The sequence below is a fragment of the Rhincodon typus genome, chromosome 7 (assembly GCF_021869965.1).
Source record: "Rhincodon typus isolate 14 chromosome 7, sRhiTyp1.1, whole genome shotgun sequence".
NCBI lineage: Eukaryota > Metazoa > Chordata > Chondrichthyes > Orectolobiformes > Rhincodontidae > Rhincodon > Rhincodon typus.
In genome coordinates this window covers 87,121,506-87,140,453 of record NC_063338.1, presented here as the reverse complement: position 1 = coordinate 87,140,453, position 18,948 = coordinate 87,121,506, and the positions used below count along the sequence as shown (strand labels likewise).

The 18,948-nt window shown below is 41.2% G+C and overlaps 1 protein-coding gene across 1 annotated transcript in view; it reads right to left on the bottom strand.

Moving 5' to 3' along the window:
- LOC109930579 (contactin-associated protein-like 5) overlaps positions 1-18,948 on the bottom strand; it is a 1,093,911-nt gene that overhangs the window by 279,299 nt on the left and 795,664 nt on the right. Inside the window, exon 14 of the mRNA XM_048598831.1 lies at positions 3,505-3,661. Coding sequence (XP_048454788.1) covers positions 3,505-3,661 — 157 coding nt within the window. The remainder of the gene's footprint in view (positions 1-3,504; positions 3,662-18,948) is intronic.

The following is an 18,948-nucleotide window of genomic DNA, read 5'->3' as shown; positions in this document are numbered from 1 at the left end:
CCCCCATCTCCTACCTACTAACCTCATCCCGCCCCCTTGACCTGTCCGTCGTCCATGGACTGACCTATCTCCTCCCTACCTCCCCACCTACACTCACCTTTGCTGGCTTCATCCCCGCCTCTTTGACCTGTCTGTCTCCTCTCCACCTATCTTCTCCTCTATCCATCTTCTATCCACCTCCCCTCTCTCCCTATTTATTTCAGAACCCCCTTTCCCTCCTCCATTTCTGAAGAAGGGTCTAGGCCCGAAATGTCAGCCTTCCTGCTCCTCTGATGCTGCTTGGCCTGCTGTGTTCATCCAGCTCTACACCTTGTTATATCAGATTAGATGCCATGGTTTAAGAACATCCTCTATTACAGACAATAAGATGACAATATGTAGTTGAGACAACTATCAAGGAGATAATAATGTCACAGTTACACCACAATACAAGGTGTGTGAGACAGCCGAAAATGGTTATGTTGTTCACAATTAACAATCTCCATTTTGTTAAACTGTGTGAATGTCACAATTTGTGTTTTATTCATTCATGGGATGTGGACCGCATTTATTGTTATCCAGAAGTAACTTAGGAATCGACTGCATTGCTGTAGGTCTGAAGTCAATATGTAGGCCATACCAAGTGAGCATGGCAGATTTCCTTTCCTAAACAGCATTGGTGAACCAGATGCGATTTTATGACAACTAACAATGGTCACTATCAGAATAGCTTTTAATTACAGTTTTTATTCATTGAAATCAAATTTCACCATCTGCCATGGTGGGATAAAAGCCCATATCTCCAGAATATCAACATCGTTATCTGTATTCTCAGTTTACTGACATTAACAGCAGGCCACCATCTCCCCGTGACTTCAACCTACTTAGGACAGTCGAAGAAATTCAACAAAGTTCTGAAGAACAACTTGTGCAGAAACAAACTGCTGTCAACCAACCAACCAACCAACCAAAAGAACATAAGGACATAAGAACTAGGAGCAGGAGTAGGCCATCTGGCCCATCTGCCATTCAGTAAGATCATGGCTGATCTTTTCATGAACTCAGCTCCACTTACCCCACCCCGCTCACCACAACCATTAGCTCCTTTGCTTTTTAAAGTTCTGCCTAACTTTGCCTTAAAAACATTCAATGAGATAGCCTCAACTGCTTCACTGGGCAAGGAATTCCATAGATTCACAACCCTTTGGGTGAAGAAGTTCCTCTTCAACTCAGACCTAAATCTGCACCACCTTATTTTGAGTCAATGCCTCCTAGTCCTAGTTTCACCCACCAGTGAAAAGAAAAGATTTAACTGGGCTTCCTCGACTCATGGCGGAACCCAAACAGAGGAAAGAATCTGTTGAGGTCACCTACAATGACAAAAAGAAAATGCTTCACATGGCCGAGCAGATTCAATGGTGAACAAGCCAACAGAGGCTTGGAAAGAACAAAAGAATCACTAAGACTGTATTACCATTACCCGCTACTGCGTTGAAGGAATGGCTAGACCAAAACTCCAGCCAATTGGCTGAGAACTTGAGCACCAACTGCTTCTCACACTCATTGATCATTTATCAGTGAATGACAAAAGACTAGATGCTCCAGCTTCTCTGTTGGATAATGCATTAATGTACCCTGTATGCCTCTGAGTCTTTTTGATCTGTACATCCTTAGCTTGCTGTGACCAGCCTGTACCGCTCATAAACAAAGCTTTTCACTGTACTTCGGTACACGTGACCATAAAATCAATCAAATCAAATCACTAGGAAGGATGTACCACGGGTTCTTCTGTATTGTGAAGAGTACAGCCAGAGTTCAGAGATTTGGTGACAAGAGTTTTCGAAAGAAATTGAGGATCCCCACAGAGATCCACGAAACAAGGAGAGCAAGGAATCAATGTATAGATGTCAGATGTGACATAACACAGAAAGGGGTTATATAGATGATTGACACAGATGAGGCTACTTCAGAACCAATAACCCCAGAACAAATTCATTTATTTTCCCATCTGCTCTACTGAAGCTGACTGTTGGGAATCTCGCAGCTGGTAGATAGGCACCACTCGAAAAACTTGCACTGATTTAATAAGTACACTTTTAGCATTGTGAAGGGGCCATCACCCTCAAAGAAAGAACTTGTCTGACAACAGACAGCGAACATTTCGTGTTACAACCTGGAGCATCCGAGAGACCTGCCATATCAGGTCACCCAGCAGATGACGAGGATGTACTCAGGTAACGTAACTGACAGATCTGTCTCCTACATTTATTTCAGCCCCTACTGAATGCCAGCCACAGCTCTGGAATATAGACACATACCTGTATGAGCTGTGTCTGGAGTGTCAGGTAATTGGCAGCCCACAGAGGCACTTTCAAATGGTCTGTCTCAGAAGTAATAGGAGCACTTTAAATTGACAGCATTTAAACCTCCACCAGCGTGGAGTTTTGCTTATTCTGCAGATACAATACATGATGAAAAAAGTCAAATTAAAGGAGCATTGTCCGCAGGCAGTGTGGAATGGCAGAATACGTTAAAATGTATTCTATGTTGGTCTTAATCACACAAGGGAAAAGAAAATCAAACGGAACTGAACTTCCCATTCACAGTGAAAGGTGACAAGTCAGAGGGGTAAACAGCTCAAATTCTCCCTGTTTCTCATACACTTACCTCACTCATCCTTCCCTCCCTCCCTTCTGCAATCCACAGTCTGGCAAAATTTGGCATCAACTTGAGATCAGCTCCTGTTTTCCTTTCCCATCCTCTCCCACTGGTTCGAATGTTGATGGAAACGTGGCTTGTGTGTGCTGGCATTGGGCTTTCTAAAATCGCACAATCGAAGACTAGAGCATTATGAACTGGATCTCTCTTTTTTGTGGTAGACAGCTTCGCATCCAGCTGTTTGGCTAACTATATTTGAAGTGTTTTGATCTTAAAATGCTAGGGAGCAGATTTTGCTGGAGCAGAGAATATTATGGTGTAATTATGACAGAGAGGTAGGAAAAGTTAGAACAAAAATGAGATTGACATTTTAAAAATCTCTTGGAGGAGTTACAACATGAAGGAACAAGACCCCATTTTTGAAATGTTCACTTTCTGAATTTTTCCTGAAAAAAGAGGTTGTTTGGCAGTCATTAACAATTATCATAATCGATAAAAGCGCGCTTATTAAATATTATGCTCAATTGTCAATAGTTCAATTGAGGTCTACCAAGAGTGTAATTTTTCCCAAGTCTCCAAGGAACTCAGTCTATGTCTGCTTGACACGGAGCACAGGAAGGGAAAACAGAAACTTTGCCAAGATCCCTCTTCTTAAACCTTGCTAATCTACCAAAATCACAGAATCCCAGTAAAATCAGGCATCACCCCATTTTCTGAGCCCCCTTCAGTGAACCAACCAAGTTACAGCCAAGGTCAAATCAGAACTTCAGGCCCTAAGGTGAAAATGCTGAATTCATATTGAACACACAAGATAAGAACCACTGAAATAAAGTCTGAAAAATGCATCATCTCAAAATGTCACAGTACCATTCATCTCTGTCAGCATCACAGTTACAGTGGTACTTGGTATCCAAGCAGCTCTCCTCCAATCCACAGGCACATTTCTGAATGCCTGGCGATGAACCACCCCAGTAAGTTTGCTTCTCATTGGTCCTCCCGATCCACCAGGTCATTGGTGTGCCACCTGGAAGAAAATATAAATAAAGCTCAATAACCAGTAGAACTTCAAAGCAAATTTTAGATTTTATGGATTTCGGATAATCTAAGCTTTAGTGGACAAACATAGGAACTTAGAAACAAGGTGCACGTGTAGGTCTTACTGAACAGCAAGCCTGTTCCACCATTCAATTTGATTGTGGTTCTACTTCTTTTCCATATTTCTGCTTTCTCTCCATACCCCCTGCTGCCTTTAATATCTAAACATTTATCTATCTCTTTCTTAAATAAATTCAGACTTGACCCCCACAGGCTTCTGTGGTAGAGAATTCCACAGATTCACTATTCTTTAAATGAAGAAATTTTTCATCATCTCATTCCTAAATGAACCATTCAATATCTCGATACCATGATTCCTGCTCTAGACTCACTAACCAGGGGAAGCATCCACCCTGCATTCAGTCTGTCCATCCATAGTAGAATTTTACAGGTTTCAATCAGATTCCTTCTCATCCTTCTAAACTGTCATGAATCTCTCCTCATATGATAGCTTGATTACAAACAAAAGAGGTATTATAGCTCATTTATCTTTCTTTTCTCTAGACACAAGTTGCAAAATGTGCTTTGTATTGTTAATCTTTTACAAACATAAACTTTCTTCCAGCATAAAGTGCAGAACCACTTAAGATCTTTTATAGGCAATTACAAGAAACTGGAATACTGCCAGACAATGAAAATAAAAACAAAACTGTTGTGATTATATGATCTCTTTATTGTATCAACAAATATAAAGAAATGAATGTTAAGAGCATTATGTTTGAAAGTTCCGTTTTAAGATGTTTGCTCCAAGAATTTGCACAATTTGTCATCATTAAAAAATAATTAAAATGTGATTTATCATCACTAAGGAAGCACTATTTGCATTGTCTCTGGGACTTCATAATTACACTGAGTACAGAAACTGGCCATTTAACCAACTGGTTCACTCAATGATTATGTTCCATGTGAATCTGCTCCCACCATCTTCATCTCCTCCTATCAGAGTAACCCCATATTTCCATTTTCCTTGTGTTAGCTTCCCTCTTCAACATAATAACACATGTCCACCATCTGCTGGGTAAAGAAGATTCTCATGAATTCCATAATGGATTTGGCTGTAACTACTTCATCTTTCAGATCTCGAGAAATTAACTCTGTCATCTGTGGAAATATCTCTATTTTTTACCCTATCAAATCCCTGTATCGTTTTTAAACACCGTTATTAGGCCACCTCTTAATATTCTCTTATCTGAGCAAAGAAACTACCACTGTTCACTTTCTCCAGCTACTTAAAGCCACTTAGTTCTGTTATCACCCTTGTGAAACTTCCTGTATCTTCTCCAGTGCTTCTATATACCTTTTGTAACAGCAAGACAAAAACTGTGCAAATTACTGCAAGCATGTTGGAACTAAGGTTCTAGAATGCTTAGCTCTTTAGTCTGAAATCTCCAGAAATGAACACAGTATTTTATTTGCATTTCTATATCTTTTGTAAAAGGAAGCGGAGGAATTCTCTTGCCAGTTCTCCTCATGGACTAGAAATTATTTCCGGCTCTCTCTCGGATTTTTAGATATTGCTCCATCAGTTGTGAGCCTCTCTTCCCACTTTCTGAAGCTCCCTCAGTGCTGACCACAGCACACCACCACCAGCTTAATAAACCATTCATTGACTCTCCATCCCTCTTGTTCAGTCTCTATCCATCTTCCCAGTAGCCCTGTCCTCCCTGATTACTGCCACTATTTCGAGGCTACTGGTTGGAACAGCTCTAAATTCCCAATTCTTTTCAATAGCCACCTGTCTGAGCTGGTGGCTGAACCCAGGGTCCAACATAAGTAAAGTTTAATGGACAAGATCAGTTAATCATCAATATTCTGGCATTCTCTGTGTCACACGTCACAATGGCAGGCACTATTTCAAGTTTGTGCTATCCAGCAATATTGTAATTCATAGATTAGATTTCCATTGTTTCCTTTGTCATGTGATTCTGATAAAGGAAAATCTGCTGAGGCAAAATATGCATTCAATATCGTTCGGCAGTTCTCCATACAAAATTTACAATTGAGCTCTTATAGCTCTGTCCCTGATGGCTAACTGACAATAGAAACAGAACAAATCTACTGCAGTAACTGTGATTATATCAGGGATTTATTTGGTCTTTATGTGTAAATGTCATGAAGCACATTTTGATGACAATTTTGAAAGACTTATTTCTTGCCCTTTGTTTTGTGAAACTTCTTCAGCCTGCCTCCCGGCAACAGTTTGGTGTTGTTTATTTTTTTTGCTGTCTAAGTTTATCATAAAGAAACAGCAAGTGCGAGCTGAAAGGAGAAAATCAACAATGTCTTCATGTTTACTCCTGTTTTATGTGATCAAAAAGGGTCAACTGTTTGCTGGACATTCAGCTTCTGGCCAGTATTTATCACCCGAACATCACTAAGAGAAATAAAGAAACAGATCATCTCACTGCTGTTCATTCAGACTGTGAAGCGATTTTCTACATTGTGACAAGAATTCACTTAAGAAGTAGCTTGTGCACTGTAAAGTACTTTGTAAAATTTGAAGTGGCTCTCTTTGGACAGAATTTTCAGCTCTTGAAAACCAATCTTTTTTGCTTTGATTTGATTTATTATTGTCACATGCACCTCGGTACAGTGAAAAGTTCTGTTTTGCAAGCAGTACGACAGATCATACCATACAAAGATCATAGGGTGATTGTTCAGCGAGAGGAATGTTAAGGCTGCAGAGAAGTTGCATAAAAAGCAAGATCAACATTAGATTTGAAATTTGAGAGCTCCATTCAGGAGTCAGCAGGGAAGAAGCTGTTCTTGAACCTGATGTTACGTATGTTTAAGCTTTTGTATTTCGACATGACGGAAGAGGTTGGAAGAGTCTTTGATGATGTTGGCTGCCTTTCCGAGGCAACGAGAAGTGCAGATGGAGTCAATGGTCCGAAGGAAGCGCAGAGGAAACATAATCTGGCATGTTGGGCATCGGGGAGACACCCACTACATTCTCACAATTACAGGAAGTAAGTTCTGGTTGGGAAGGCCCAATATTGACTGAGCTTTTCCGCTATTCTGCTATCTGCGTGTCATGGACCAGACCAAACCCCCTCAAAATATATTAAGAAGTTAGCCAAAACTTTAACTTTTTCTTATTTTAAAGGTAAGTGTATGCTGTTGCATTCCAGATGCAATTCATTCAGCGAAACACCTTTATTTACGCACCATAGGTAAAATACAACAAAAGAAAAAAAAACAAAGAAATGAATCAGCTGAGCTGTAATTCTATTGAAATACTTAACAAAATAACAGATACAGTAACTATTACTAATTAACTGTTCCAATATAGTAACATCCCATAAACACACATTTGACAAAGGCAAATTGAGAAAAACAGATTGTCTCACATGCAATTCCAGCAGCCAGAAAACACCAAGAGAAAACTCTAAGAGGGTGTAGCAGGGAGAGATGTACTGCAGCTTCCAAATCTTGCTGAGACCCTAGCAACAACTGCTGAAAGCTAAAACTAAAAATCCTGGTTCTGTGGGAGCTTGATCACACCATTCAAGCTGCTTCTATTGTTCCAACTTTTAAAGAAACCTAAGACCTCACAAGCTGCTTATTTTATGAGTTTTCAATAGACAGCTCTGCACCTGTCTTCAAAAGATCTACACCTTTCAATCGACAGCCTTGAAATCTCTCTTCAAAAACACCACGACAAAATACACCTCTTAAAGCCATAGTATCATCCCACTGAGACCCTTAACTGGTCAGCCTCACACTGCTGGCCTGCAATTACTTCAGCTCTATCTGACTGAGAAAGTCCTCTTGCCCACACTGGTTTGGCCTACCAGACTGGTAAACTAGTCCAGGCAGGTGGTCAGTTTGGTGTAGAGTATCCATTCAAATTAGCACTTATTTTTGCAAGACTGAGGAAGCGGACCTCATCCAAAGCATCCTGTCCCACGATCCCCAATGCTGGAAACCCTGCCCAAACAACGTTTGCCTTTTCTGATGGTGATCACCAATCCTGGACGTCTGGGCAGTGCTGTTCCTGCAGCAGACACAACCTCAGCCATGGTGTTGCTGAGCTCTGAAGCTGATGGCAATGCAAGGTTGGCATGCAGTCAGGACTTTCTGGTCCAGAGCCCTGATTCTACTAGAACGCCAGCTGGCAGCCAAACAGCTACCTGGTTGCTGGAAGATCTGTTAGGCTTTCTTACTTCAGTTTGGTCACGGGTTTCTGTCCTGTCCATCTCTAGTTGCCCTCTCAGGGTCTCACAGTCAACCACATAGATCATAGAATCCCTGTAGTATGTAGGCAGGCTACTTGGCTCATCAAGTCCACGCCAATCCTCTGAAGAGCATCCCATCCAGAAACACCTCCCACCACCTGCCCCTCCCAACCCTATCCCACTAACCCACGGCTAATCCAGCCAGCCTGCACATCCCTGGAGTCTATGGGCAATTTGGCATGGCCAATCCACCAACCTGCACATCTTTGGACTGTGGGAGGAAACCAGAGCACCCGGAGGAAACCCACGCAGACACGGGGAGAAAACACCACACAGTCACCCGAGGTTGGAATCAAATCCGGGTAACTGGCACTGTGAGGTAGCAACGTTAACCATTGAGGCACCATGCTGCCCATTGCTGTGAGGCTGAAGTCACGTGCAAGGCACATGGGGTAAGGAAGGTAAATTTCCTTCTTTGAAGGACATTTGTGAACCAGATGGGTTTTTACAACTATCAAGGATGTGGTCATCATCATGAAGACTTGCTTTCGGTTCCAGATTCAAGTGCTTGCAGATGCCACGGTGAGACTTCCAGCATGAGACTGAACCTCTGGTTACCAGTCTAGTGACACTGCCACTATGCTGTCAGCTGTCAAACTTACAGTTGGACGTTTATGCATATATTTACCAGGAGGTGAAGACACTAGTTTGATGAGAACCAACAGCTTATTCTCCTTTCAATTTTCAGTTAATTTGTTCTGATATCAAACTGTAAACTGCTTGAAAATTAGAAACAAAAACAACATTTTTACGACTATCAATGCTAACACAACAGCCAGATGATTAAAAAGAAAAGGTCCATTGCATCAACCTGGTACTTAATGTACTTCTGAATCAGATTAATCCACGCACCTTTCTCATGGTTCTGACATCACCATTCACCATTTGTTTTCTGGCATTTTACATGCATTCCTCTCCAGATAAACAAATGCCTGAGCCAATTTTTTTTTTTAAATACAAGAACAGTCCTCCCAGGTTTAATGATTTCCATTTACTTCAGCTATTTCGCATTTGACATCCCATCATAATTCTAAAAAACATCTTCAATTGCTCGTACAATCAGACTATCAAGTTACTTCCAGGAAAATAAATGTGAAACATGGTTTTTCTGCATTTTTCTCTTTGTCTGTGTCAGCATTGAAATGTCACCCTCTGTAAATGAAAGTGACAAAGTGGTTACATTTATATAGTGTCTTCCAATAAGCCAATTAAGTTCCTTTGAATGGTAATCACTGTTGTACCATGGGAGACATGAGAGCCCATTTAGGTACAGTAGTGTCTCACAAACAGTGAGATAAAATCCAGGAAGTCTATTTTAAGTGATGTTGTCTAAGCCAGGATATGCAGTAGCTTGCCCTTCTCTTCTTCGAAAAATACAATTGGAGGTTATTACGGCCAACTCATCTCACCTGTACCTCCACCAATGCAGTGCTCTTTCAGTATGATAGCTTTTAAAAATAAAATGTTCCTGAGATGTTTACATAGCTGGCTGGACAAGCATTTTTGTCGCCAGTCCCTCATTGCCCTGGCGAATCTAATGATTTGCCAATTTGAACCAATGCAGTCTTTGGTATGTAGGGTCACCCACAGTGCTGTTTGGGACAGAGTTCCACAATTTCGACCCCATCACAGCAAAGGAACAGTTCAAAGTTAGTATGGTGTGTCAACACAGACTTTGTCCCAAAGTCTATGGAGCGAGATTTGAAACGCCACCTGCTGATGAGAGAGCACTACCGCTGAGTGACGAGTGACAAAGAGAAATGGCTTCATTTCACTGTTATTTATATATTTTCATCCTGAATCACAACAGTGGCCTTGTCTTCCACTTGACTCAAGAAAAAATGTAGCCATCCATGAGATGATTAATGGTTATAAACAGACACAGATGTAAGCATTTCAGAAACAGTGCCTGGAGAATCTGCAACCTTATTGACATCTGTAACTAAGTAGAAAAGTAAAGTGGGAAACAGAGCTTATCTGCCTGGATCCAAACCAAAAGATAATTATTATGGCTCATAAATTAAATACATTTCCTTATGTAACTATTCATTCAGAAGCAAGGTATGAAAGTTCAATAAATTCCAATTCAGGTAGAAATCTCTCCGCAGTGCATTGTCTACATAACTAGAGGCGGTACATCTGAAGTAATTTATTGCATGGGAAGATGTTCTGAAGAGACATGATAGGTGTCATAACCATGGAAGTTCCAGTCTCCTCTTTATTTTAATGAAAGTATTGTGATATTAAAATAAATAATTAAAACACTTGTTTAAAAAAATGTACTAATGTTTATAATGGGAGATTTTTCAAATGGGAACAGTCATAATGAGTTATTTCTGCACTTTCTTTTGTTAAATACCTGATGTTTACTTGGAAAAGATTGCTTAGTGTGAAGCTTTTGAAGCCTCTTTCATTAATATTTGAATAGTTAGTCTGTCAGACAAGCATTTTCAGAGGGTTCCAGGAATAGCCGCTCTTTTCCAATAAATACTTCCGAATGGATGTTTCTTTCCTCAGCAATTTCACACGTTTTCGTTATTTAACGACTCATTAATCAGATGCAAATTTCATACTGGATGAATGGGCATGGAAGGAATACAATTCATCTTTGATTTGATTTATTATTGCCACATGTATTTTGTTACAAATACAGTGAAATGTGTTGTATACTGTCGCCATTCTCTGGCATTCATCTTGAAATGCAGAAAACAAACCAAAACATAGAAAGTAAAAGCAGAAAATAAAGGAATATTCAACTTAGCTTATAAACGTAGCCATGGGCTGCGATCCAGATGCTCCGCAATTCCGATGCTGAGGCCAACACAAGCATAAAGCTGACAGCCAGCCTTGAATCCCTTTGCCATGCTGCTGCTGTAACAGAGTCAATATTCCTCGGCCTCCATTGACACCACACCAATAAGTTGGCTTGTAGAGCATGAAGGGCATTGAGAGTGATTGGGGGAGTTTGCATTGGTATTGAGTTAGCTTGGAGGGTCTGAAAAATGATGAGGAATGACTTAGGTGATGCCACGGATGAGGCAGAAAAGGTCTTCTAACAAGTGTCATTCACCACTCATCTGTGGTCCCATGGTCATACAGGATCTGCTTTCAAGGTCAGTGGACCCTATTGCTCCCAGAGCAAACAGTTTGTGTGACAGGGAACTTTAAGCCTTGGCGTGTATGGCATTTGACTATAAGATGCCAGAGCAGAAGTAGGTCATTAGGGCCATCAGGTCTGCTCAAGAGTCAATGAGACCAAAGCTGACCTGGTAATTCTAAACTCCACTTTCCTGCCTTTACGCATATTCCTTAATTATCTTAATGGCCCAGTCCTGATCGCCCTCTTCTGAAAGAATGCTACAGATTCACTACCCTCAGAGAGAAGGAAAATCCTCCTCATCTCTCTCTTAAATAGGCAACCCTTACTCAGAAGCTGGTCCTCAACTCTCCCACAAGGGAAAATAACCTCTCAATATCTACCTGTCAAGCCCAAAAAGAACCTTATGTATTTCAAATATTTCATTGCTCTAACTCCAATGAGTACAGGTCTGGCTTATTCAACCTCTGCTCTTCAGAAAATCCCTCCATACTGGACCTCTTCCAAAGCCAAGATATCCTTCCTTACATAAGGGACCCAAAACCATTCACAGTAATCCACTTGTGCTCTGACTAGTACCTTGTAAAGTTTTAACAAGATTTCTCTATTTTCATATTCCACTCTCTTCGAAATAAAGGTTGACATTCTACTTGCCTTCTCTTCCTGTAGAATTTGGATGCTAGCTTTTTGTAATTCCACTCCCAACTTCACCGAAACTCAGGAGCAGCAGTGTGTACAACCTACAAAGTGTAACGCAGAAATTCATCAAAGGTCTTTAGGGACGATTGGGGAGGTGATGGCCTAGTAGTATCATCACTAGATTATTAATCCAGAAACTCAGGTAATACCTTGAGGACCAGGTTTGAAACTGGCCATGGATGATGGTGGAATTTGAATTCATTAATAATCTGGAATTGAAAGTCTACTGATGACTTTGACACTATTGTTGGAATAACCCATCTGGTTCAACAATGTCCTTCAGGGAAGGAAATCTGCCATCCTCACCTAGTCTGGCCTCCATGTGACTCCATCTGCCTTCTGAAATGGCTTAACGAGCCATTCAGTTCTAATGCAACTATGAATGGGCAATAAGTGCTGGTCAATCAGTGATGACAATGTCCCATGAGTGAATAAAAAGACAGCATCTTCCAGACGCATGACCACTTACATCGAGAAGGACAAGGGCAACAGAAGCCTGGGAACACTACACCTGCAAGTTCCTCTGCAAGCCACTCACCATCCTGACTTGGAAATATATCGCTGTTCCTTCACTGTCACTGGGTCAAATTCCTGGAATTCCTTGACTAAGGGCATTGTGGGTCAACCTACAGCATGTGGACTGGAGCATTTCAAGAAGTTAGCTCGCCACTACTTTCCCAAGGACAACGAGGAATAGTCATGAAATGCTGGCCCAGCCAGCAACACTCATGTCCCATGAGTGAAATAAAAAAAATACCATGGTGATAGTATGTTCACTTCTGCCTTCCAAGTCATTAAAGCATACAGTAAATAATTGTGGACCCAGCCTGATTTTTGTGGCACACCATTTTGAAAATGCCCTGTTTATCTCAATTCTCTGCCTTCTATTAATTGGCCAATTTTCTTTCCATGCTAATATACTACCTCCAACAACCTTATCTTATTACATAGCCTAGTGTGCAGTGCTTTATCAAACCCTTTCTGGGAATCCAAATATATGACATCTTCTGGTTTTCCTTTATAGATCCTGCTTGTTACCTCCTTAAAGAATTCACAAAGAACAATGGGAAGACAACGGCTTAGTGGTATTATCACTGGACTGCTAATCCTGAGATCCAGGTAATGTTCCAGGCACCCAGGTTTGAATCCTATCACAGTAGATGGTGGAATTTGAATCCAATAAAAACAAATCTGGGAATTAAGGGTCTAATGACAATCATGAATCTATTGTCCATTATTGGAAAAAAAATCCATCTGGTTCATTTTTGTCCGTCAGGGAAGGAAACTGCCATCCTTACCTGGTCTGGCCTACATGTGACTCCAGATCCGCAGCAATATGGTGGACTCTTAACTGCCCTCTGGGCAATTAGGGATGGGCAATAAATTCTGGCTGAGCTGATGACACCTCAAATGGATAAACTTTAAAAAAAACAAGTTGCTGATGACTGTGTAATCTGATTTTTGGGATGTTAATTAAGGGAAAAGCCAGGGCACCAGAGATAATTCACTCACTATTCTTTGAAACACTACCATGGCATCTTTGACACACACCTGAGAGAACATTCCGGGACCTTACATCTGACATTGCAGCATTTTCTCAGTTTCACAGGATCATCAGTTTTGATACTTGCACAAGAGTGGGATTTGTAACTGCAAACATATGACTCAGTGGCATCTGTTTCAGTGAGCATTGGAAGCAACCACAAAACAACTGAGAAAACCAGGCTACCAGTTGAAAGTTGTGGCTTACATTCACGTGTCATAATTTTGAGTCATAAACATCACCATTCATGTAAGTGGAATATGAATATGTTTTGTAATAAAAAAAAGTCTTTTTCATATGATCTTAGCGGCTGAAGGGGCTGAAGATGTAGTGGTCTATGGTAATATCACTGGGCTAACAATCTAGCACTCCATACTAATGTTCTGGGGACATGGGTTTGAATCACACCATAGTAGTGGGGAAATTTGAATTTGATAAAATCTAGAATTGGAAGCCAACCTAATGGAGGCTGACATTCAGTTTTCTTGTGTAACTATTGTCAATGCTTGGTAAAAATTCCATCGGGTTCACTAGTGCCCTTTAAGGAGCAAAATTTATCGTACATACCCAGTCTCAAGAGTAGCTTCTTCCCCACTGTTATTAGAGTTCTGAACTGACCTCTCAAATTTCAAATCTAACATTGATCTTGCTTTTTGTGCACCTTCCCCGCTGCCGTACCTTTGTATTCCTCGCGCTGTTCTATCACCTTATGATCTTTGTATGTTATGATCTGTCTGTACTTACTTACATGTGACAATAATAAATGAAATGAAATCAAAATGAAGTCTGGCCTATGTGTGACTGCAGACCCATAGCAGTATGGCTGATTCTTAATCGCCCAGCAAGCCACTCAGTTCCAGGGCCATTTTGGATGGGAAATAAATGTGAGCCTTGCTGGTGGCATCCACATCACATGACCTCATTAAATTAGAACAAGATACTGAGGACGAAGGGATAGCAACAGCTGCAGATGCTGGAGTCAGAAATAACACAGAATGGAGCTGGAGGAACACAGCAGGCCAGGCACCATTAGAGGAGCAGGAATGTTGATGTTTCGGGGCGGGACCCTTCTTCAGAAATGGGTTCCGTCCCGCAACATCAGCTTTCCTGCTCCTTTGGTGCTGCCTGGCCTGCTGTGTTCATTCAGCTCTACACCTTCTTATACCAAAATATTGGGAGTGGTTACTCCACACCCTCTGGTTCAAAACAGCATTTCATCAACATTTATTGAAGCTGTTCTGAAAAAGGGTCACCAGGGCCAAAACATTAACTCCACCTTCTCTCCACAGATGCTGCCAGGCCTGTTGAGTATTTTTTTAACAGCAATTTCTGATTCTGTTTCTGATTTGCAGTATCTGTACTTCTTTTTCTTTTAAATTGAGGCTACATTGAAAACTGCACAAGCATAATATGGTGGCTCAGTGTTTAGTACTGCTGCCTCATGGCACGAGGGATCTGGGTTCAACTGCAGTCTCACGCCCTGGGTTTGTGTGGAGTTGGCACATTCTCCCCATGTCTGCACGGGTTTTCGCTGGGTGCTCCAGTTTCCTTCCACAGGCCAAAGATGTGCAAGCTAGATGAATGGGCCAAGCTAAATACGGTGTTACAGGGATAGGGTTAAGTGGTGGGTCAGGGTGGGATGCTCTTTGGAGGGTTGGTGCAGGCTAGATGGGCTGAATGGCATTTTTCTGCACTGTACTGATTCCATGAATAGCCCAAATAAAAAATCTTCCAAAATGATTCTACATTTATAAGGAGGGGTGGCATTGTCGTGCAGAGATATTTGTACTTATCGGAGGCAGTTCCACATTTCTGACAAGAGATTCTACTCAGGGCTCTTCCGAAATGCAGAACCATTCAGACAATTCTCTCATTGTGCAGAACTGTCAGAAGAAACTGTTTTTTTACAGCAGTGAAATTTAAATGTTCAGGGTCACAGGCAGCCTTTTTAAGAGCTGCTGGTAAATGGTAAGTACATTAGGTAAGTCTAAGGAGGGGAGGACAGTGCCCGGTAATTGAGTTGCCAGTTGGATAGGGTGCCAGGTGAGTATGGTGTGAGCAAGGGAGGGGTGGGTTGCCAAATGTAGAGTGCCAGATGGGTTAGGTGCCATGGTGCAAGGTGGCAAGGTTTAGTGTTTAGCTAAATGTTATGGGGAGGTCAGGGTGCATGGGTCTGATGTGGGCGGGTGTTGTCAAGTCTGGCAGTGAGGAAAGGAGACTCGGGTTTCGGGGAATGGGGGTTCAGGAGGGGGTTGGGGATATGGTGGAGGCAGAGCGTATCCGGTGAGGGTGGGGAACAAGGGTAGTTTGAGTTGGGTTCAGGTCTGGACTGGGTGATGAGGACTGTCGGGTCCAGAGTGAGCGAAGGGGGTTCTAGTTTCAAGTGGAGAAAGGAGGCGTGGTTCCAGAGCAGTAAGGGGTTGGGGTGGGGCTGCCTGAGGGGTGTAAGCAGTCTGGGAGAGGCGTAGCTGGGTTGTACAAGTTAAGTATGGGGGTCATTTGAATCTTTACTCAGGAGATAGGTTACGTACTTGGTCCTGTGTAATTATTTAATTAATTTTGTCAGAACCCTCCAAATTCTCGGATTTTAAATGGAGACCTTCAGAGGGTTCCAAGGGACAAGGCAATTGCCCAGCCAAAACTTCACTTTCCAGGCAATTTCTTCACATTCTGCTGTGATGGGATTTCTGCAGGATCCCCTTGCACAACTCCCATCTACACTAGAATGATGACTGTCAGGCCATTCTAATTAAAAATGCTTATTTGTGGTTTGAAACCCATTTTCAACTGTAATAATAAAACTCAGAAAATCCAAGCCTATGTTTCCATTCCATAGCCTAAGATCAAAAAGCTAGACTCGTAGCAGGAATTCCAAATGAAATTACAAATGTTTTCAAGAAATGTAGATTATTTGAATGTTAAAAGAACAGGCTTGACATAATCTTTTTAAAACGACCAAGCACCTGTTCATCGGGAGCAAAAACAGAAATGGCTGGAAAAGCTTAAGGAGAATATTTTGACCAAAGCACATCAAATCCCAATAAACATGTGACAAAAAAAAAGAACTGCTGATGCTGAAAATTAGACACAAAAACAGAAATGGCTGGAAAATCTCAGCAGGTCTGGCAGCATCTGTGGAGAGAAAGCAAAATTAAAGTTTCGGTCCAGTATTCCTTCTTTAGAACTGCAGTTCTGCTTCTCTCTCCACAGATGCTGCCAGACCTGCTGAGTTTTTCCAGCCATTTCTATTTTTATGTCTAATTTTCAGCATCAGCAGTTCTTTTTTTTGTCACATGTTTATTGGGATTTGATGTGCTTTGGTCAAAATATTCTGCTTAAACATAAGGTGCAATCTGCACATTTAAACCATGAATTTTTCAGCACCTTCAGTTAAAATATTGCTCAATCACAAGATCATATCACAGAGCTGAGGTATAGAGGCCCAATAAAACCTTTCGACATGTCTGGTTTGTCCTTTTGCTCCTAACATTGAATGTGAAACCATCATATCTGGAGACTGTTTCAGGTTGATGTTCCTTTGAACTGTCATTGACCTGAAACATTCGCTTTATTCCTCTCTCCACAGATGCTGACCCACTCTGCATTGTCCAGTACTTACTGTTATTATTTCAGACATTTTTTTATTATTCATTGGATGAGGGGGTCACTGGCCAGGCCAGCATTTATTGCTCATCCTGAATTGCCCAGAGGGCAGTTAAGAGTCAATAACATTGCTGTGGGTCTGGAGTCACAATATACGCCAAACCAGATAACGATGGCAATTTCCTTCCTAAAGGACATGAGTGAACCAGGTGGGTTTTTATGACAATCAACTCATGATTGTTATTCAACTCTAGATATTTATTGAATTCAAATTCCATCATCTGCCATGGCAGGATTCGTACGCAAGTCCCCAGAATATTACCTGGGTTTCTGAATTAACAGCCCACCCGATAATACTTCTAGGCCATTGTATTGAACTCGATGTTCAACTATTTTGTTGCAGTCTCATTGTGATAGAGATCCAGATTCCACTTGTGCCAGTTTGGTTAGCCTTCACATTTCTGCTGAAATACATTTGAATAATTAAATGTAAACACATCCCTGAGCCAGCACAACTAGACACCACCAGGAAAATCACTGATTATTTTTGTTTTCATTAATAAGCATCCCTTGATGTTGTTAAAATGGGAGCATGGTACTATTTTATTATTACAGTTGAGAATTAGTTTACTAGTGCATATAGCATTTTCAATGAGGACGACCAGACCTCTAACTGTAAGTTGTCTGATTCAAAATCACTGTTAGAATAACCATACTGAACTATTCATTAGTTAAATTTGTGCACACTAGTCAGTTTCCTTATAATTTAACTATTGTTTGATGTGAGAAATATTTTTAAAATATGCCCAAGTGCCAAAAACAAAAGCGCAATTTGTAAATCTTGCACAAACTAAAAAGGAGTGTAACCTTGCAAAACTGAACTGAGGCGGTAGCTTGTTTTGCTAGTAAGGTGTGGGGGCCTTATTAGGCAAAATAAATATCATTGAAAGGACAGATACATTGCTGAAGCTTTTCACCCTTACACATCAAGACAAATGCAAGACTGCCAATTTTCAAATAACCACAACAATTTATATCAGAGGAGAAAAGGGTGCTTTTGGAGGTCGTAGAGTCATACAGCGGGGAAACAGACTCTTCAGTCCAACCTGTCTATGCTCACCATAGTCCCAAAGTAAAATAGTCCCACCTACCTGCACTTGGTCCATATCCCTCCATGCACTTATATTCATGTGCTTCTTCAAATTTCTTTTCAATGTTTTAACTGTACCCACATCCATCCCTTCCTCTGGAATTTCATTCCACATACAAACCATTATCTGTGTAAAAAAATTGCCCCTTGTCTTTTCTAAATCTTTCTCCTCTCACCTTAAAAATGTGCCCCTCTAGTCTTGAAATCCCCCACCCGAGGGAAAAGACACCTGTCATTCACTTTATCTATATCCCTCATGATTTAATAGACCTCTGTAAGGTCATCCCTCAACCTCCTACACTCCAGTGAGATAAGTCCCAGCCTATCCAATGTCTCCTTATAACTCAAACTCTCCATTCCCAGCAACATCCTGGTAAATCTTTCCTGAACCTCCTCTAGCTTAATAATATCCTTTATGTAACAGGGCAGCTAGAACTGGACACAGTCTCCCAGAAGAGGCCTCACCAATGTCCTGTACGACCTCAATGTGACTCCTATACTCAAAGGTATGAGCAATGAAGGCAAACGTGCTGAACACCTCCTTAACCACTCTGTCTACATGTGATGCAAACTTCAAAGAATTATATACATGAACCCCTCGGTCTCTCTGTTTTACAACACTACCCAAGACTCCACTTTTGATTGTATAAGTCATGCCCTTGTTTGTTTTACCAAAGTCAACTCTGTCCGGCAGAAGTGTTGCCACGGAGAAAGAAGTACAGAAACACGGAAGCCCCAAAACTCCTGGGTTGTTCAAAGAAAGTGTAAGGTTTGAACATATTCCTTTAATTTGTTGAGAATGGGATCTTGCATATGAAACAAAATCATTTGTTAAAGAAGGGTCACTGGACCTGAAATGTTAACTCTGCTTTCTCTCCAAAGATGC